Source organism: Dromiciops gliroides, chromosome 1, assembly GCF_019393635.1.
Source record: "Dromiciops gliroides isolate mDroGli1 chromosome 1, mDroGli1.pri, whole genome shotgun sequence".
NCBI lineage: Eukaryota > Metazoa > Chordata > Mammalia > Microbiotheria > Microbiotheriidae > Dromiciops > Dromiciops gliroides.
Window position 1 is genome coordinate 301,031,775 of NC_057861.1, and position 22,445 is coordinate 301,054,219.

Sequence of the window (22,445 nt, forward strand, 5' to 3'; positions counted from 1 at the left end):
TAACATTTGATACCTTTAAAATCATCTCATTCAATTATAGTGTATTATTTCTTACAGTGATTATTCTAGTCTCCACCCTGGAACTACCTAGCATTGTAACCTTGAGCAAATTACTTCATTTCATGGGCCTCATCTTCTTCTTTTGTTAAATGAGGAATTAAAAGAAATAACCTAAAGTACTTTCTGGTTTTGACAATTTATGACCAGATTCCTAACAAAATCCAGGCACATGAAATGAGGCTAAAGTAAAGCAAGTTTGGGGTTGATGTGAAGAAAGACTTCCCACTTTAGTGCTTAATATGAAATCAGTATAAACTCTTTTGAAAGGTTAAATGAAATAAAATATGTGAGATATATTATGTCTGCTCAATCAAATGAAAGTGTCATTTGATTGACACATACTGCCTAGCAGATCGCTGAAGTCCTATTGACTCTACTTTTTCCTTAACAGGTTCTATGGCCTAAATTATCCTGATAATAACTTCCACTTAATTTATACTTTTAGAGAAACAACATGGTATAGCAGATAGAATTCTGGATTTATAGTTAAGAAGAACTATGTTTAAGTTCTACCACTGACACTAGCTATATGACAGTGTATAAATCACTAATCTTCTCTGTGCCTCAGTTTCCTCATTTGCAAAGTGCTGATAATCACACCTGTAGTGCCTACCTCATGTAGTTCTTGTGAAAATCAAATTAAATATATGTATATATGTACATATACATAAATTTATATTTACATATAGCACTTTTCAGACATTAAGGCACCAGAGATTGATTGATTGATTCATTTTTAGGAATAGGCTGCAATTGCTAACTAATGTTCTTTAATCATGGGGAGCAGGAGGAGAATGTCTTAGAAGGTTTCTAGAAGGTTTCATTGATTGTGGAGAACTCCTCGTATATAAACTCTCTCCACCAATGCAAAACAATAATTTGTGTGTAATTTAAAATCTTGTAGAGTTGCTGAGACAATTAGAGGTTAAATGACATCTACAGCCATATAATTAGCATGTGTTAGAGACAGGACTTGAACTTGGGTCTTTCTAATTCCCAGGTCTGTCCTCCATTCCCTATACCTTGCTTCCTTTCTTCTGTAATCATTTAATAGTCATAGACCCAAATTAGAAAATAATAACACAAATATTTCTGATCATAAAGAGATCATAAAGAATCCCTAATGATGCTAAATTATTTTTATAACTTTGTAAATGAGAGGCATTTATTTTACATATTATGTTATTGCAATATTACTGTTCATACTTTTATAGGTCTGAGGTTTTAAAATGAGTGTTTTGTCTTTCTAGTTTAATACTTTCCTTTTATCTTTATTAGATGAAAGCAAATTACTTGGTGCAGCAGTGTCCTATTTTGCTGTCATGTTTGAGTCTCTAATACTTTTGTCGTTTGTTTATAAATGGGAGAGAATGCAAAGCTAGCATTCATGATCAAGATGATTTGTTTTAATATCATCTCAGCTACCAGAAAGCCATAGATAAATTACCCAGCTCTTGAAGGGGAGCCATAGAATACAATTAGCTTCATTTCATATTAAACCAATTATCCCAGAGTGTCATTCTTGAAGAGAAATGTCATTGATTTTCACCTTTCTTCCTGGGCTTTCAAAACAAATAGCAAAGAACAAACCTTCCCTCCAAAAGAATTAGCCAGGCTGGGAGCATTGCAGGGAGGTGGGTGGTTCAGCACAGTCTTGTACCTGTTTCTAAATGGCAGGAAAACAGTAATTCCTTCTTCCTAACACTACTTCAATGAAGCTTTTTCAGTGCCAATCAATGAGAGATAAATGCTTTGAAGCTTTATGGACAGAAAATAGAGCTTCAATAAATAATTTTGAAATCTGTCTCTCTTCACCTCTGAATAATCATTGCCTTTTATATACATACATAACTGGCTAGCAAAGGAAGGGTGAAGGAAAGGCTAGTGTGAGAAATGTCTCTAGAGGTAATGGGGTGTACACAGAAACTGCAGGGTGTTTTTTCTTCCTAACAAGATGGATAGTTACTTAACAACCATTAGCCCCTCAGAGGCATCCAGGGAGGAATCAGAATCCATTAAATTAATTTAGGTCTGCCAAGGCTTTGTCTAGGGAAATAGAAAGCTCAACAAACTCTAAATACGGATCTTGTGGAAATTTTGAAAACTTTTTCTTTTGAATAAGAAAACATTTTTTTTTAAAGACAGAAAGGTAGAAATTATCTGAGTTATATAATGAACTGAAATCTCTTCCTATATTGAATGTACAAAGGAAGAGATTGTGGTCCTTGATTAACCTGTCCATGAAAATTAAATATCAGTGACCCAAAGTCAAAACTAATGGTGACTTTGGTCAATCATCAAGCACTGTGCTAAGTACTAGGTTAATATTTATGTCATCCCATGTGTCAATTTCATCTTTCCATTTTTTTGAACATTTTTGTATGTTGAATCTCTCTAACACATTAAGCTGTTTATACAACAGATTGCTTCCTGTAAGTTCAGGCCTCTATATGAAAGCAACTAATTAATTAAGCTTTCATATACATTTACATACCCACATACTCAATGTGGAACATTTAAATTATAACTCTCTAAAAATAAACGTTTATTTTAAAATATTCTTATTAGAAGATATAAATAATACACACAGAATCATGGAATTTAGTGTTAAAAGGGACCTCAGGGGTCCTCTAGTTCAGTTCCCCATTATAACATACCTAACAAGTGGTTATCCAACCTCTACTCAAAGACCTTCAATGAAAGGGAACCTATCATCTTTTAAGAGAGTCCGTTCTACTGTTACTTCCAATTGTAAGGAAGTTTTTCCTGACATTAATCCTGACTTGTCTCTTCACAACTTCAGAGGGTTATAGATTTGGACCAGTAAGGGACCCCAGAGAAGCCTTTTGGTTCAATTCATTCATTTTACAGATGAGGGCCTGAGTTCCTAAAAGCAGTTTGGTGGCCACTGGGCCTGGAGTCAGTAATAGCTGAGTTCAAATCTGACCTCAGATACTCACCATTCAACCCTGGTGAGTCATTTAACCTCGGGCTTAAATCCCTGAACTGTAAAATTTTTATAATAGTACCTACCTCCTAAGTTTACTGTAAGCATCAAATAAGATAATATTTGCAAAGTGCTTAACACATAGTTGATGCTTAATATCTGCTTGTTTCTATCTTTCCTTCCTTCCTTCCTTCCTTCCTTCCTCGAAAGACTTGCTCAAGGTGATTTGGGTAGAAAATAGCAAAACTGTATGTTATTCCTAACTCTGTCTTCTAAAGCCAAATAAACCAAGTCTAATCTCTTCCACAAGAAAGCCTTTCAAATAATTGAATAAAATGATCAGGTCACTTCCCCACCAAGAATCTTCTTTTTCCCAGTTACTTTGAATGATAATCATATAACATGGACTCAGTAGTGTTCACCATCATAGTTGTCCTCCCCTGGATGCTTTCCAGTTTATCAGTAACCTTCCTAAACCATGATGCCCAAAACTGAACCCAATATTCTAGATGTAATTTGTCCCCAAAAGACTACAGAGGGACTCTCACCTCCCTATTCCTGGAAATTATGTCTCTCTTAATGCATTCCAAGAATATATTAACTTTTAAAACTACTATATCATATTGCTGAGTCTTAATGAGCCTGTGGTCCATTAAAAACCCCAGATATTTTTCAGACAAATGGCTACCCATACATGCCTTCTCCATCATGTTCCCATAAAGCTGATTTTTAAAAAACCCAGGCGTAAGACTTAATATATATATATGTATATTTATGTACAAGTGTGTATATATACATTATATATGTATATACGCATTTATATTTACATATATATTAATACATATGCACACATAAACATCTATGATTTAAAATTCATGACATTTTCACAGTATTTTTCTTTCCCTACTTCCAGGTCACTTCCTTCTAATCACCTAATTAGTATGAAGTCAAGGCATGAGAAATAGTGTTAAATACATTGTACTATTCCAGTTCCAAAAGCTTCAACACCACACTCAGCAAAGCCCATGGGGGGAAGAAATTGCTCCCTTGGCCACTCCTCCAGATGGCTTTGAGGTAGCATAGTGGATAGAATGCTAGGCCTGGAGTCAGGAAGACCTGTGTGACCCTGTCACTTAACCTTGTTTGCCTTCATTTCCTCATCTATAAAATGAGCTGGAGAAGGAAGTGGCAAACCACTCCAGTAGCTTTGCCAAGACCACCCCAAAATGGGGTCATGAAGAATCGGACGTGACTGACCAACAACAACCATACCTCTTAAAGCAGTAAAGGGGGAGAGGAGGTGACATAAAATCACAGAATCTTCAAGCTGGAAGAGAACACAGTGATCGTCGGCTTCAATCCAGAGCTAAACAAGAATCACTTCTTCTTACAACATTTGCAAAAAGCCATCATCCACCTATCCTTTGGCTAAACAATTCCAGTGAAGGGGCAGCCCAAGGCAGTTCTCAGCTCCTCTGTTAGCTAGCTCTAATTATTAAGGAAATGTTTCTTACATCAAGCATAAATCTGCTTTTCCCAAATGCTCCTATCTCTGCCTTGTAGGATGAGGTAAAGCAAGTTTACTTCCTCTTCCATTTGATAGCTTTAAAAATAATTGAACACAACTGTTGTGCCCTCAGTCTGTGCCATCTCTTTTCCTGGCTAATTATCCCAGGTCAATCCAATAAACTTCATATAGTATGACTTTAAGATGTTATGTCATCATGGTGTGTCTTCTGGATATATTCTAGCTTGTCAATGTCTATCCTACAACTGGGAGTGCCCACAGTGTCAATAGAGTACCCAGAACTGAACAAAATGCCAACTAGCAGACTCCATAACCTGCCTAGGCACTATGCCTCTTTTCATGAATCCTTAAGATTGCAACTTTTTGTATGCGTTGTGTCACACTGTTGACTTACTTACATTGAGTTTGCTTGAAGTCCAGCAAAATCCCAGTCTTTTTGAAGTGAGACCATGTCTTCTCCACCTTGAATTTATGAAGGTGATATTTTTAAACCAAAGGTAAAGCTTTATATTTGCCTTTTATTAAATTGAATCTTATTATATCCATCCCAATGTTCTATCTAGTTTGTTGAAATCTTTTTTTTTGGATCATGCCTCTGTCATCCCTCATTTTAGCTGTCCCTTGATTCATCTGAAAATTAAGTAAACATTACATCCATGCCCTTATTCAAGTCTTTGATTTAAGAAGTTAAATGACACATGGCAAAAGATAGACTCCTGGAAACTTCAGTAGAAACGTCCCTGTAAGTGGACCCCAACCCACTACTAGATTCTCTTTAGTTATGAACATTTAATCACTTCCAAATCTACCTAACTTATCCTACTACTTAACGTGGATCCGTCCTTATTTTTAATCTATCCTAGGTGTAAATTTTTATTTTTTACCAAAGGCAGCATATCTTCCCACATATAAAATCCAAATGGATTCACTGATTTCAAGCTTGGGTTTCTTCCACATCTCAACAAATTTGGGAACATGGAAAAAGATTCTAAGAGACAGAATTTATCCATCAGGTAATAGTTTCCTGGTTGATTACCCAGACTCAAACTTATTGGTAAAAGTTCCATTCATAGCACAAGGTTTTCTCTTACTACATTCCCACACAAACCCAAACAAATACGTTTATTGTGTAATTAAAAATGTTTAACACAAGCAACTATATATATATATGAAGGTTTATTTCAAAAAGGAATATTTTTTACCAGAAGACAGAGGCACTTAATATTAACAGTACCTTCTACAAAAAAAATAGATTATATAATACTCAGAAATTCAAAAAAAAAACAATTTTATTTTCTACAAATTAGATAGCGCATGTTTTATCTTACCTTGTAAAAGCTCCAAAATGGAGGTGATAAATATGTATCTTGTGACAAAGTAGCTAACTGTAAAGTCTGACACCACAGTGCTAATCCTGGTAACTTAAATGACTGTTATACAATTGCAAGCCATTCTTCATATTCACACAATATTAATACAAAATGGTTTCCATTCCAATATTCTTTGCTTCTTGAATGCGACTCTGTGTCATGATATCCACTGCCTCGAGAACTTGGACCATGCCATTCTTTTCTTGGTCCACTTGTTTCATGCCCCTAGAGTTCAGCTACATATCAATCTTCAGAATAATGCTGTTCATCATTTCCTTTCTCCTAATACTCCTCTTTCTCTCTCTCTCTCTCTCTCTCTCTCTCTCTCTCTCTCTCTCTCTCTCTCTCTCTCTCTCTCTCTCTCTCTCTCTCTCTCTCTCTCTTGCCGTAACCAGAAGCACTGCTTCAATTTCCTGGGACAGCAACTATTATGTTGTGTCCAGAAACTTTTCTTCCTGGTCTCTCTGGCCTTTCATCCCTTGGGTCCCATTTTTCAGTGCTCATGCCCCGTTCATTCTTCCATCTAGTTTGTCTAGAAGGATTTGAACTACCCTCTCTTGGGTGTCTACCACATATTATATTAGGCCTGTCTTGAGTGATTTTTGTCTTCCTTTAATTTCTATCTCTGAATTTCTGTTCTCTCAGTGTCTCTAAGTTTATTTCTTGGTGGGGGTGTCTCATTTCTTCTGGAATCACTGAAAATTTGGGGGTACCTTTCAAACCCCAGATATTCTCTCTGTGCAGTTGGATGTGTTTTAATGGGCTTTCTTCCCTTCACTTTGAGTAACAAAGCACTCTTACCTTTCGAAAGAGGAATATTGTACTGCTGTACCATCCAGAAATCGGACCCTCTCTGTGATCAGTCATTAAATCTGTTCTGTTGGTGATTGTAGTCAGATACTTGACTAAATTGTGCTTCTGTATCTAAAGACAGGCTTTTTTTAGTCTCATTCCAGTAAGGATCATCTCACCTTTGATCTACATCACAAGGACATTTCTAAGAATTCCTTTTATCTTGCTCAAAATGAAGTTGTTGGGGCAGCTAGGTGGCACAGTGGATAGAGCACCAGCCCTGGAGTCAGGAGGACCTGAGTTCAAATCCGGCCTCAGACACTTAACACTTACTAGCTGTGTGACCCTGGGCAAGTCACTTTACCCCAATTGCCTCACTGGAAAAAAAAAAAATGAAGTTGTTGCCTTCACCGTTCTTCTCATTCCTGAGCTGTAAACTCAACTGCTTTACAGTGTTCCTGTTCAATTCGAATGTATTCCCTTTCCAAGAGTTCTCTTTCCATTTTCTCTCTCTCTAGTTTTTGCCTTTCAATTTCTAGTTGCTCTTTCTCTCTCTATAAGTGCTCCTGTTCTCCCATTCATGAAGCATTCTAATGTGTCCTACTCTCAATGCTCTCTCTGTCTCTCTGGTCTTCTAAATTCTACTGCTCATCATTTTCTTTCTAGGCCTACTGGATGTTCTCACATTCTCTGTTCCTTCTTTTTTTTTTTTCAAAAGGCCGTATATATTTGCAACTTCTGTAGTCTTTGTCCTTTTTATTTTGACTAGGTCTCTCCTTTTTCCTTGCCACTTTATCATATCTTCCCCTTCCTGAGAATCTAGAGTGATCTTCTTTCATTTGATCTAGTATTACCATATGAGCTGGACTCTTTGCACTTATTCTTTTTTTTTCCTTCACTTGTTTAAATTGACTCTGCAGTTGGGTCAGTTGATCCATTATGATCCTTCTCATCTCTACTTTCTGCTTTCTTAGTATTCTTACTTTCTTTTTTCTCAGATTTGTCAGATTTCTTCTCTTTTTTTTTTTTTTTTGGTAGTTGCTTGCATCTTGCTAGTTGTATCACTTATTACAGTTTTGGTTTTTTTTATCTTCAGTACTTCTGCCTGAACTTGATTTTTCATCACTTTCTTTCTTTAATTCTTTCCTAGAAGGATCACCTTTTACCTTCTCAACAAAAGAATTGTTGTCCATGAAGTTCAATATGATGAAGGTGTGCAATATATCTAGTGACCTGGGTGTTTGAAGACATAGTTAAAATACCATAACATTTTGCTCCCGGACTTTGGCATTTGTAACCACTTTTGCATTGAGTATCTTTCCATATTTGCCAAAGAGATTCTTCAAATTAGCTGCTTTGCTAAAAATCTTAATAAATTGCTATTTGTCTGCAGCATTCCTCTAATTTTACCTGCCAAAGAAGGGAATGAGATTACTTGAGAAAGGCTTCCTCTTGATGAAACAATACAGACTCTTTGGGATCTCCCCTCTTTTTCTAAATGTTTACTAACCAGCCCTTTCATATTCATTCTATAATTTTGCCTAGAATTTAAATCAAAGAGTTGGTTTCTATTTTACAGACCATTCTCTTTCTTTTCTTAGAAATCATAATAACATTTGTCCTTCTTCAATACTATAGCACCATTCCTGCTTTCCATGTTCTTTCAAAAATCACCGTAATGTTATCTCTAATTTATTAGGTTAATTCCCTTTTTCTTATTTTTTTTTGTCCTGTATATTCAATGTGGCATAATAGTTAGAGTTCTACACTTGGAGCCAGGAAAAACCAGTTTTAGATCCCACCTCTGGTAGCTATATGACCTTAAACAAATCACTTGCTGTGTCTAAGCCTCAATTTTCTCATCTGTAAGTGGGGGAGAAGCTGGGTTAAGTGGCATCCCAGGTCCTTTATAGTTTTAAATCTATGATCCTATGATCCAGAAATTATTCTCCTAGGTAGGAAAAATTAATACAAAAATCCAGAAATAGAATCAGTTGAGTTGTTTTGCATTCCCTGGGTGCTCTTATCACTGTGACTAAATATTAAGTTCCTATTTCCAGTCCTAGGGGATAAGCTCCCTTTTTTCTTGAGCTATAGTCTAAGCTGAGTAGTGTAATCTTGACAGCTAGAAGATAGTGGGGAATAAGGGGGATGACTGCTAACTACAAAGCATAAATTCACCTTTAAAGTGAACCTTCTTTTTTCAAAAGGCATTACCTGTAGAGCAAGGACTTCTGAGATAATCTCACTTTGACAGCTGGATGTTGCTGTAATGGGTGAAAAAAGCCTGGGAGAAACTAACTAGTCAGATGACCTGCCTTGTCGAATTAAATTATATTTAAAACAAACTTCTGGAATTTTTCTTATTCCTATTTTCTGTTATAAAAATCAATTCTGTAAATCACTCCTGTTCTCTGACATTTGAGAAGTCAGATTGCTGGATTTGATATGCAAATGCTAGCTTTACAAATTAAATCATAAATGCTCTGTAACTTTGTAACTTAGGTTCTTTTTATTTCAAATAACTACTTTTAATAATTGCCTCATCTATTTCAAGTACTGTACTACCCCTTCTTTGATCTTCTTTCCCTCCAATATGTCTTTTTTTAAGAGCTAACTCAAGGATTTCATCTCCTTCCTTCACATGAATGTCTCGCAGGTTTGTCTCCTCTTGGAAATCAGTATAACATAATAAAAAGAGCACTGGGTTGAGAATATAGAGCACTTGGGGATAAATCCTGGCTTACTTCTTTTTTTTTTCCTGGTGATGCAATTGGGGTTAAGTGACTTGCCCAGGATCACACAGCTAGTAAATGTCAAGTGTCTGAGGCTGGATTTGAATTCAGGTCCTCCTGAATCCAGGACTGGTGCTGTATCCACTGAGCCACCTGGCTTTACTTCTTACTAATTCTGTGACCTTGAGCAATTTTCTTATCCTTTCCAGGCATTATTTCTCTTAGATGTCAAATGAGGAAGTTGTATTCCATGATCTTTAAGGTCCTTCTTAGCTCTAAATTCTGTGATCTTTCTAAGTGAAAGGTTGTCACAATCTCTGATACATAAGTCAGTAGACTAAGTTTAGTAATTGCCAGAAGAAAACCAAATATAAGGAATTTTAGGATTGCTCAGCTAATTTCTATTTCCTGAATGGACAAAATAATTGTCACAGAAGTGATTAATTAATATGACAGAAGTTTTTCTTTGAAAAAATTATTTTCAAGCCAACAAAGTGTACATATTTTAATGGCAACATCAGGGTATCCTGAAAATGAGAAATGAGTTAGTTATCATGCTTTAATATTTCCTGCATTTAGTCTTAAATCCAAATCTATACATGTATATGTGCTACCAAGATGAAGTTGGTAGGTTTTAGATTAAACACATATGTATCTTCTCTCAGTTTCTACAGATAAAGTGATCTGAAGTCACATGTGACACCTGTATATGATGAAAAGAGAAACTGTGACCACCCTCCCCCAGAAATGTGAACTGCGGTTTCTTACTGGATAGCATCATCCTCGATCAAATTTGTATGAAAACTCAAGTAAATAAAATGGACAGTATTGTTCTACCTTATAAACACCATTTCTTATATGTTCTGAGTTGTACAATTGTCAGATTTTTATGGTTTAGATTGTAAACTGTGTTGTTGTTTTTTTTCCTGGCAAATTATTGCTCTTTTGTTTTTAAATTTTAATGTCTTAAAGGCCAGTGTACTGTATGATAATGTGAAGGACATATATAAAAGGTAAGGGAGACACTGTATACAAATGTATATTTGTAAAAGCTATTTTTATGATTAGCATGTTTTACTGTTTATCATATTTAAAGTCGAGTGATATCGCAATTATCTGTTTAAAGCTTAATTCTAACAAAACACATTATGATTAGACATGTTGTATGCTAGTTCTCATTATTTTTGGTTTTTAGACTTCCTAGTTATAACTTCAGTTCATAGGCATAAAATACCAATGCAAAGTTATATTTCTGCTCTCTATATGCACTGTTAGAAATGCTGAAGAATGCAAATTTTTCAAATGCGATATGAATCATTCAAAACCTATCATTTTCACCTGATGTCTTTAAAATGAGCATGCTCAGCTCCCCTAGTCAGGGACAAGCCAATTATTAACAATCTATCTGAGTGATGCCTCACTCAGAAGTATGGAATCACCCTGAGAAATGGCCATACCAGTGCAAATGATATCTCTGTTTCCTCTCAAGTGAAATGACAATTTTCCTCCCAAATCCAAAATTTTTAAATGAGATTTAACACTTCATTCATCTTCTGATCATAGGAGCTTTCCATTACTGAGCATACCAAGTGTTCTCCAGATGCTATAGCTATTGTCTTGTGTGATGGACATAGAAGAGTCCACATTCACAGAGACTGTAGGAGAATTCAACATATAATTTCTTAATAAATATTGTTTCTTTTCAAACAAATTTGATGTGTTACTTTTCTTTTGGCTGTTGTTAGTTTTTATATCAATTTCTTTCTGGGGTTGTTTGTTTTCACTGCCATTTAACAGAGCAACAACACAAAACTGAGAACGGTGTCACTACCCAAATGTCAGAACAAATTCTCAGGGTTTAAGGAATTTCATCTTCACACAGGAAAGTACTTTGGAAAAGATGAGTCCTCTATGCAAAAAGAAAGTCACAAGTTCTAATAGTTGATTCAATAATACAACAAGCATTTATTCAGGACCTACTATGTGCCAGGCATTGGGCTAGGAGCTGGGGGGGAGGGTTTGGGGGGGGGGGAGAAACAAAACAACAAAGTAATCTCTGCGGTCAAGAGGTATATCTTCTATTGAGGAATGGGGGAACAGATAACAACATTTACAAAGAAAATTAAATACAAAATATACCAAAAATAGGGGTCAGGTTAGATTTTCTGAAAGGAGTAGTAATTAAGGCAAATTCCAAAGAAAGCTAAGGATTCTATGACCAGGAAATCTCTGATTGAAGTAACTCCCTTTATCTGGGGGAGTTCTCCTCACTACAGGTTTTTAAGCATTAAACTGATGGGCCCATTCCTAAGGGAAATTTTGTTTTCAATGTTAGAATTAGATCATTAGATCCTAGGCATAAAACCACCTGGTTCCAAATTCAGTGATCTTTCCATTATGCCAGTTCTCTGCCCTCAATAAATATCTCATAACAACAATGCCATTGAGGAGCAATGGGATGACCATTGACTCTGGAATCAGAGAAACTGCATTCAAATCCCACCCCTAATGTTGACAACGTGTTTGACTTTGGGTTCTTCTCATTATAAGACTGAGTTGTCACTTTGCATAAATCAACTAAAAATAAAATAGCAACAAATGAAAATAATGCATAACTGCTCTGATATTGATCGAGAGTTTCATTGGCACTCACAGGGGATAATCATGCCTTCCTCTCACTTGTCTCTGCTGATTAAACACAAAGAAAAGTTCTGGGTCATCAGTCTGAGAATGCAGAGGATCCGGTAGTTCTCTGAAAATGCCAGAAAAGCAGCAGTAAAATCAACTGATCATTGAACAAGAATTGATTATCCACCTACTCTGCCAGACCCTATGCAAGGTGCTGGGGACACAAGACAAAAGTAAAATAGACTTTGCCCTCAAGGAGTTTGTGATGTAGCCAAGAAAGGAATCTCCATACACAAAATACAATGTATTTCCAGGAAGAAGGCACTAACAGGTGGATTAGGAGAGGTTTAAAATAGAAGATGGAATTTGAATTGGGGCTCACAGGATAGGAATTTTGCAAGGTGGAAAGTGAAAGGTAGAAGTGAATTTTAGGTGTGGAAGATAGCCAATGTAGAGACATAAAATCAAAAGAATGGAGTGTCATGGATGAGGAACAGTAAAAAGTCCAGTTTGGTTGGTCCATAGCATACATGAAGGAAAATAATGGGCAATAAGACTGGAAGGGGAGAGGGCAGCTAGGTGGTACAGTGGATAGAACACCAGCCCTGGATTCAGGAGGACCTGAGTTCAAATCCAGCTTCAGACCCTTGACACGTACTAGCTGTGTGACCCCAGGGTCAAGTCACAGGGCAAGTCACTGAACCCCCATTGCCTCACCAAAAAAAAAAAAAAAGACTGGAAGGGGAGTTTGGCCAAGGTTATGAAGGTGTTTATTAAATGTTAAATATGGGAATTTATGTCTTCACGCCTCCTAAATGACTACCAGGGTAGAAGACTTTCAACTAAGGCTCTGACAATCATCCAGTAACATTGGTAACATTGGTAACTTTACAAATAAACACAAGAGCTATATGGGATTGGGTTTGTTTATGTTTGATAGAACTATTTCTAGAGACAAATTAGTACAAAATTCCTGTGTTCTGCTCTAATATGAAATAGTGAATGATTCAAACTTATCAAACACATCAAAAGAGAAAGAATTGAGGCTCTTTTGTTTAAAGAAAATAAAACTATTAATCAATTATTTCTAATTTGTATATAATGTATATAATAGAGTTCTCAATGTATTTCTCCATAGAGGGTATTACAAAACAAACAAACATACAGAAAATAAACCTGGTACCAACTATTGCTTAGATTTTGCTTGTGAAAATCACAATAGGCACTGAGAACTTATAAAATATTCCTTTTGGGAAAAAATCTAGAAAGGAAACATATCTATTTAATTACACACATAGAGGAGCCTGCCTGAGAGGATAAAGTGCTGGGCAGGGAAAGGAGCACTAATAGACTTAGAAGATATTTTACTGAGGAATGCATACAGAAGGCGCTCTTTCAATAAAAGCTCAATAAACATTAATTAAATACCTACTATGTACAAGAAATTTTTCCAGGTGACGGGAATACAGAGATGAAAAATGGAACGCTACCTGCTCCAAAAAAAACTTACAATTATACTGATGGATATGTCACGGAGAAATGTGCCCTCACACCTATTTGGCATTCTAAAATACTTCATTGCTCTTGTTATCAAGTTAGTGAACAAACCTAATTACTATATTCAACCTGAATTTTCTAAATATTCTCAAAATATCCTCAAAACCTAAAATTGATTTTTTTTTTAGTGAGGCAATTGGGGTTAAGTGACTTGCCCAGGGTCACACAGCTAGTAAGTGTTAAGTGTCTGAGGCTGGATTTGAACTCAGGTCCTCCTGAATCCAGGGCAGGTGCTCTATCCACTGTGCCACCTAGCTGCCCTAAAATTGATTTTTAAAAGGTTCTACCATTAAGTCATTCTCCTCCACAGCTCATAATGAAATGGAGATTCACATCTGTTTAATTTGCTTTATCATCCAATCAGAATTTAAAAAATCATAGGAAAAGCTTCTTATAATAATAATAATAATGCAGTAAAGAGAAGGAGCCATGCCAAATCCACAATGTAAAAATAATTTGGTCATTACTCTATTACATTGTGGCCTGAAAAAACCTGGCTAAAAGCCAAAAAGGAGAAAAGAGAGTACAATAGCAGGAAATAATTACACTTTCATAGTTATAACCCAAGTGAAACACTTTAGAAGATTAATGAGAAGAGCTTCTCCCAACTCATCAGGAACAGTGTCATACTCACACTCATGCATGTACACACACACAAGAGCTAAATACCAGAAAACATTTTTTTTCTTTTAACATTTAAAATGAAAAAACACAGAAGGCTGAAGGTGAAAAAGAACTTGGATTTAGAAACCAAGATTCAACTACAGGTTCTTCTAACTTTTTTTTTTGGTTTTGTTTTTGGTGAGGCAATTGGGTTAAGTGATTTGCTCAGGGTCACACAGCTAGTAAGTATTAAGTGTCTGAGGCTGGATTTGAACTCAGGTCCTCTCAACTCCAGGGCCAGTGCTCTATCCACTGTGCCACCTAGCTGCCCCTAAAAGGAATAATAATATATCTGTCCTATCTTCCTTGTGGGGTTGTGTGGTGGTATTCAATCATTTTCAGTCAAGTCCAGCTCTTCATGGCAACATTTGGGGTTTTCTTGGTAATGATACTGAAGTAGTTTAGCATTTCCTTCTCCAGCTCATTTTACAGATGAGGAAATGGGAAGAAACAAAGGTAAATGACTTACCCAGGGTCACACAGCTAGTGCATATCTAAGGCCGGATTTGAACTTGGGTATTCGTGACTCTGGGACTGGTGCTCTATCCACTGAACCACCTAGCTGCCCCTGTGGGGTTGTAGTGAGGATCAAATAAGATAACAGATTACATTGCATGAAGACAAAGGTAGATGATGCAGTGGATAAAGCTCTGAGCCTACAGTCTGGAAGACCTGAGTTCAAATCCAAACTCAGATACTTCCTATGTATGTATAAGTTCTATCTTGAACCCAGGGAGTCCCTCTACTACACTGCTCTTTTTAAAAATTATTTATCTACTTATAGACTATAGAGAAACCAATGCTGAGAGTACAGGGCTGGAGCACTGTTCTGTACCCAGCCACTGTGGCTTGTAGAGACGGTTCAGGGTTGGAGAAGTCTAACATCTATTTAGAGGGATTAGGCTCCCCATTCTCACATTCTTCACTTCATTAAGTACCTCATTCTGGCTTTCTATGGGAAAGGTTGATGTGTCGCTCATAAGTCCAGGGATTCCCTCAAAAAGGGAAAGTAAAAAAGCAAATCTCCAAACATGAATCTGGTATAGGACAGGCAGTTTAGATCTTTTCTCAGAAATATTGAACATAGAAAGATAGTGGTACATGAATTGGACTTGAAAGGATGGGTGGCTGAAGCTTTACCTCACACCTTAAAAATTGGCAGAAAGATAGTGGTACATGAATTGGACTTGAAAGGATGGGTGGCTGAAGCTTTACCTCACACCTTAAAAATTGGCAGAAATGACCCCCAAAATGGCAATGTTTGAAGGGTTGTGAAAGGATAGGCACACTACTACATTGTTTGTGGAGCTGTAAAATGGTACACCCATTAACAAAACAACTTAAACAGGATTCAGTAACTCAACTTATAACTATTGTTGCAATTACTCCTAGGAGGATGATAGTTAAGTCTCATCAAGACAGAAAGCAGTGTGAAAAGACTACTAATTAGACTACATTTCACCCCATCTGAGGCCAATTGTCTGTAGTGATAAATGGAAGTTGGCCTGGCCTCTCTCTCCTGGCAGTAACTATTCTTTCCAAGAGCACTAGAGTACTTGGCAGGATGACTTCTCTGCTACCAGCCCACTCTTTCTGAAACTGTAATTGCAACCAACCATGCTTCACAGATAAAAAGGAGAAATACCTTGAAGAACCCAGTATCTTACTTTCATATATCTCTTGAGTCACTAGCTCTTGGAACTCAGTAGCCAATTAGAGGTCTCTTCTTCATTATACAGTGTCAGACTCTGTTGAATTGTGTGCCAGGATGATGAGAAAACCTGCCAGTATGACCTCAGAGTCACTGTTGGCAATTTTAGAAAATGGAATTGGTACCACATAATGTGAATGACTGATTTTGTCACTTTTCAAAAAAGGGAGAAGGGTAGGGAGTGGGGGAGAGCACAGAATTTGATTAAATAAAATCCAAGAAATGCAAAAAAACATTTAGTAAGGACCTATTTCATGCATGGTTCTATGATAGTAAGAAAGATAGAAAGTTTAGATAAGAAACAGTCTTCGGCCACAAGAAGTTTACAATATATTAGGTGAATAAAATACCAACACAGATAGCTATAATATAAAATACTATGCATTAGAAAATAATCAAATATATATGAAATGCAAGATTTAAGAAGTAATAAGCACCAGCCCTGGGTTCAGGAGGACCTGAGTTCAAATCCAGCCTCAGACACTTGACACTTAACTAGCTGTGTGACCCTGGGCAAGTCACTTAACCCTCATTGCCCCAAAGAAGAAGAAGAAGAAGAAGAAGAAGAAGAAGAAGAAGAAGAAGAAGAAGAAGAAGAAGTAATGTATGGGAATTGCAAAGAGGCAAATTTAGGCATAAGGGAAAACTTCCTAATTATAGAGGTTCAAATGCAGAATGGCCTATCTTGGGAGATACTGGGTTCACTTGCGTTGGAAGTGTTTAAACAAACCTAGATGATCAATTGAACAATGTACCAAAGAAGGGATTCTTGTACAGGCATAGCTTGGCCTGATTCTCTGATACCAATTGGAGAGGGAAGAAGCTGCTTGGGAGAGGTAGCATTTGAATTAGAGTTTAGACAGAAGCGATCATGAAAGACAAAATAGATCATTTTATTACCTCTTAAAAAAAAAAAAGACTGTCTCTCCATCTTACCCAGGCTGGCTGTATAACAGCCACTCAATGGACATGATATGGACTGATGGGCACAGAAGCTTTGACTTGCTCTATTCCTAACCTAGGCTGCTTTACTCCTCCTCCATTAGATGGCCTGGTATTCCTCAGCTTCTTGAGGTTCATCATACTGGCATCAAACTTAGTACAGGTACATGATTGTCTTTAGCCCCACTTCACTAAAAATAATCAAGTTTGAGTGACCAGCAAAAATGTGACTACCTGGCTGGCAACAATTTTGATTTCATGAAATTCGAAAAGATTTTTGCACAAATAAAATTAATACAAAGAGATGAAGAAAGTAAGTGGTCAATTGGGTTGGGTTTTTTTCCATTAGTTATCTCTCATAAAGTTCTTACATCCAAGACACGTAGGAAATTAATGAAAATATGTAAGACGAAAAGTGAAATGGTGTCATGAAGAGTCGGACATGAATGAAAATAACTGAACAACAATAATAAGGCCTTAGATGTGGCAAACACCAAATAACACCACCCCAAAATACTATATTTTAATGATTAAGAAATGACTCATTACTATTAAGAAAATTACTTCTGAATTGGTTGACAGTGTATAGTCATACTACCGACTTGTATGAACGCAGATTTTAATACAAAATTGAAAGAAGGAATAAAATTAGACCTACTGAAACGCATTATTGATCATTTGAAATGGTACTAGGATTTAAAAAATACAGACATCAATTATAATAATTTCAATCAAAAGTTCAAGTAAGTCTATTTTGATTGAGACCCAAAGAGCTTCAAATACCTATCAGCAAACATTTGACTTATTTGCCAAGCAGAGTAAAATATATGTCAACCATTCCTCACAATGATGCCACTTCCCTAGCCAAACTTCAGTACTGGCTACAATTTCTCTACATACACTCCCAACCTACTGTAAGTAAAAATGTTCTGGGGCAGCTAGGTGGCACAGTGGATAGAGCACTGGCCCTGGATTCAGGAGGACCTGAGTTCAAATCCAGCCTCAGACACTTAACACTTACTGGCTTTGTGACCCTAGGCAAGTCACTTAACCCTCATTGTCTCACAAAAAAAAAAAAAAATGTTCCTTGTTCCCTCTTCCTTTATCCAGATCATTGACCAACTTCACTAAGTAAGCTCTACTCCTTTTTAAAGCTCCAAAATACCCAAATTTATCAACAAACCCAGATCCTTGTGGATGTTATCTATAGATCCCTAGGACACATAAAGCAGTGTTGGAGGAAAGGGGAGAAGCACACCTCATTCATTGGAGGGAATGTCCAGATTGATGAAATAAAAAATCCATTTCAGTATTATGTGGTTCACATCAATATTTTAGAAAAAAAAAACTTATTTTTGAAATATTTAATTCAGGAAGGTTTTATATTAATTTGATTCCCCTGTTAACTAAATGAATTGGCATTTTATTCATTTGTTGAACAAACATTTCATTTCTTGAAATTAATTTTCTATTCACCACTCTAAGCTTTATGTAAAGTCAAAATACATATGATATTTCAGTCAACATAATTATTTTTTAAACCCTGAATCAAATTTCTCTTTGCACTTGGGAAGGTCAAGATTTATGATTTGCATCTTCAAATTTGAAGATGGTTCAGGTTCTGCATATCAGACATAACACAGACAATTTTAAAATCTGATATACTATTTGCATTAATATCAATTCAAACCTTTCTATGGAACCTGGTTCCTTTAAAACAAGGAATGGAATCAGATGGAGTTTAATGTAAGAGGAATGACAAGATCAGTGTTGCTAGAGTATAGAGTATATGGAGGAGTGTAGAGTTGAATTGGTTCACCAAGGGGTTAAGACAGGAAACAGAAGACAGTGTACCTGGTGCAAGGGTTTTGACCTGGCAAAGAATTGAGGGGAGGAGGAACAGGTGGCCATGATGCAGCCAAAGAATAAGGTTAGAATGGTGACAGAAGGAAAGATGGTCCCTTCGCTCAAGAAATGTAGGAGAGTTGTTTGTCACGGCTCAGTAACTTGCCATAGAGCTTTAAAAAGGGCACAGTTCTTTCAGAAGTCAAAATGAAAACCAAAGCCTCCTGACCATTGCTGACCTCATAGTTCATCTTCCTTGCAGTGCACAGTTTGTTGTTTTAAATAGAATTGGTATTTGTGTGATGTCAATAAAACTGGAGGATGACCCTCAGCATGTTGGGTGGATCCTGCATGGAGTATTAATGGAAGGTAGTGAATGTGGGTTGCACAACTGTGTTGTGATCTGCACCTACATCAATGGGATAACAAATTCATCCAAGTATCAAAGAATTGACTCTAATACTTGGCCCATCCTAATTGTGAAATCCTACAATGAATATTCTCATTCAAATAATTCATTCCCATCACTTCATTTTTCTCTCTTCTCATAACAGAAAATTAGCATGTTTGGTTTTTAGCATTTTTTTTAATTTCAAAGAAAAAGTTGGCTAATTTTTCACTTCTTTTTTTTCTGTTCTGTTGCTTTTATTATTTTGAATATCTTATTATTACTGGCTTAGGTTAAGCTTACTGCTTTGGGACAAAGCATTGTTGAATATTTACTGGTTTTTATTTTCCTTCTTATTTGAGGCTTACATTTCTTTATAGACACATGGGAAGAAATAGATAGTTGCAGTTGCTGTCTTTGGGCAATTTATCAAAAACCAGGATAAGAGACTGGGTTTTTTCTTCCCCCCTTATCTTATTAGCCTCCTGAATTATTTCTGATAATAGACTAAATTCATTCTTGACTGCTGGAAAATTCAGAGTATTTCAAATGAGATTAGTTCTTTTTAATTAACACAACTGGAAGCTCATCTCTTCCCAGAGTGGCCAAAAACACTCTTTAAAAAATGTTTGACTAACATTGTTTTAAACAATTTTTCACTTTATGAATTTCTAAGTCAGGGCAGGCTGTTAGCATTGTGAGGCATCCCCTGAGAGCCTAGCCCTCAACCCATGTAGCCCCAAAGGTCTACAAAACTCTGTCTTGCTCTGAAAAGCAGTAGACGACTTCCAGTCCTTAACTTCCTCACTAAAAAATTGTGCTTAAACCAAAGGGATAGATCACTCTCATCCCAACTTCAGCATTTACATCCCAGTTATACTGTTGTAGAGATCCTTTTCCAAATCCTGAGTGACTGTGCTCAGTTTATCTTTTGGAACACCATTTTCTGCCTTCTCCTTCATACCTAATTCCAACCCGAACTACCTTCTCATCTTCAATTACTGACTGTAACCAGGGCTTTGAGTCAAATCTGATTCATGGACAATTTTGGTCATATCACTCTATCCAGTGTAACAATATTATTGAAAATTCATCTATCTATTCAATAAGATTGATTCTGAAAAATTACTTTCTGATACTAAATATAAGTAGTCACACTAACTTAAAATATAACATAAAACAATACAATTTCTCCAACTTAAAATATAACATAAAACAATACAATTTCTCCAACTATTATCAGCAGAAGTACCTTTATGTCATAAAAAAAAAAAACTTGAAATGATTCCCTCAGTACAAAATGAACAAAAGCTAGTTTTTTAAGAGCCTGGTTGTACACAAAAACAAAAAAATTTCAAACAAAAACCCAACTGAATTCCTGTAAGGCTAACTATAACCAATGCAAATACCCTATTTATCTTTCAGCATTTACTGAAATGAATTTTTAGTGACTAAGCAGCTCCTTCACCATGAGCAAGCACTTACTTAGTCATTATTATGTACAGAACATTGTACTATGTTGTAATTCAAATGACTTTAAAAGTAACATAATTTTTTCAAATATGGGAAGAGAAGGTGCCTTTCCAGTAAAATGACAGAATAAATTTGAAAGTAAACCCAGTTGGTGAATTCCCACATGAAAGAAACAGGAAATGGCTTGTGAAGTGGGAGGGGAGATATTGGGGAGAAGCAGGGCCATAAATGAACTTTACATTTATCAGAATAGGATCAAAAACCTTAATCTCATCAGAGTTGGCTCAAAGAGATATTAACACACACACACCCAACTGGGTGGAGTAATCTATTTAATCTGGGTAGTAAATGAACCTTATGCTCACCAGAACTGGCCCACAGGGTGAATAACATATACATTTAATGGGGTGGGGTAATCTATTTAACCCTGAAGGAAAATAGGAGGTGAAAGGGATAAGGAGGGAGGGGCAAAAGAAGGGAGGGCAGATTGGGGGAGGGGACAGTCAGAAGCAAATCCCTTTTGAGGAGGGATAGGGTGAAAGAAGATAGATAATTGAGTAAATATCATGGAGAAGGGAATAGGATGGAGGGAAACAATTAACAATACTAATTGTGAAAAAGAGAAAAGGGAAAAATATTGTACAAAAACTATTTATAGCAACTCTTTGTGTTGGCTAAGAATTGGAAATCAAAGGAATGTCCATCAATTGGGGATTGACTGAACAAGCTATTGTATATGTAATGGAATATTATTGTGCTATAAGAAATGACAAGCAGGATGACTTCAGAAAAACCTAGAAAGACTCATATGAACTGATGTATAGTGAAATGAGAACCAGGAGGACATTGCGCAAAGTGACAGCAATATTGTTCTATGAGCAATTGTGAATGACTTAACTACTCTCAGCAATACAATGATCCAAGAAAATCCCAAAGGGCTAATGATGAAGCATACTATCCACCTCCAGAGAAAGAACTGATATTGACTGAACACAGACAGAAAAAAAAGAGTATATCTATAACCTATATCAAATTGGTTGCTGTCTTGTAGAGGGGGGAGGAAAGGGAGAAAAATTTGGAACTCAAAATCTTATAAAAATGAGTGTTGAAAACTACCTTTACATGCAACTGGAAAAAATTTAAAAAGAAAAAAGAAAGTGAACCCAATTATTTCATTTCTCTTTTAAAACGAAACAAAAGAAAAGGGTGGGAGCAAAACATACATCAAAGAAAAAAAAGGAAAAGAAATTAGTAAGCAAGAAAAAAGTTTATCATAAATAGATACTTTGCATTGAAAGGAACCAAACAGAACACACATGAAGAAAGAAATACTAAAATTAATATCAACAACATACCATGAATGAAGTTAGACTCATAATTGGGGAGATAATGAAAACTATAGAAACTTAAGTAAGACCTGGCATCAATAAGGAAAGAAATTATGATTGTAAAAAGGGAATAAGATAAGAATAACTTAGAATTATGAATAGATAATTTAAATAAAAATAGGAATTCACCAAAAAGTAAAATTGTCTTACTAGAAGGCAAATCATAGAAATGGAAAAATAATCAGCAAAAAGATGCTCAAAAAGGACTTGGCGAAAAAAATAACTCAACTATATTAAAAGTAAAAGCAGCAGAAGTAGAAATAAATCTTAAAAAGATAAACTAAACAATTATTGAACTTGATGAAAAATGTAAAGAAAGGCAACAAGGTAGCATAGTAGATAAAGCTATGGACCTGGAAGCAGGAAGACATAACTTCAAATCTAACCTCACATATATCTTGACTATATGATCCTAGAT

The 22,445-nt window shown here is 36.1% G+C and overlaps 1 protein-coding gene and 1 pseudogene across 1 annotated transcript in view; one reads left to right on the plus strand and one right to left on the minus strand.

The window, feature by feature from the left end:
- Positions 1-11,117, plus strand: part of RALYL (RALY RNA binding protein like) — an 820,624-nt gene extending 809,507 nt beyond the window's left edge. The window contains exon 11 of the mRNA XM_043977751.1: positions 10,098-11,117. Within this exon, the coding sequence (XP_043833686.1) occupies positions 10,098-10,115 (18 nt within the window). The 3' untranslated portion in view covers positions 10,116-11,117. The remainder of the gene's footprint in view (positions 1-10,097) is intronic.
- Positions 5,969-9,645, minus strand: LOC122737021 (annotated as a pseudogene).
- Positions 11,118-22,445: the final 11,328 nt, after the last annotated feature.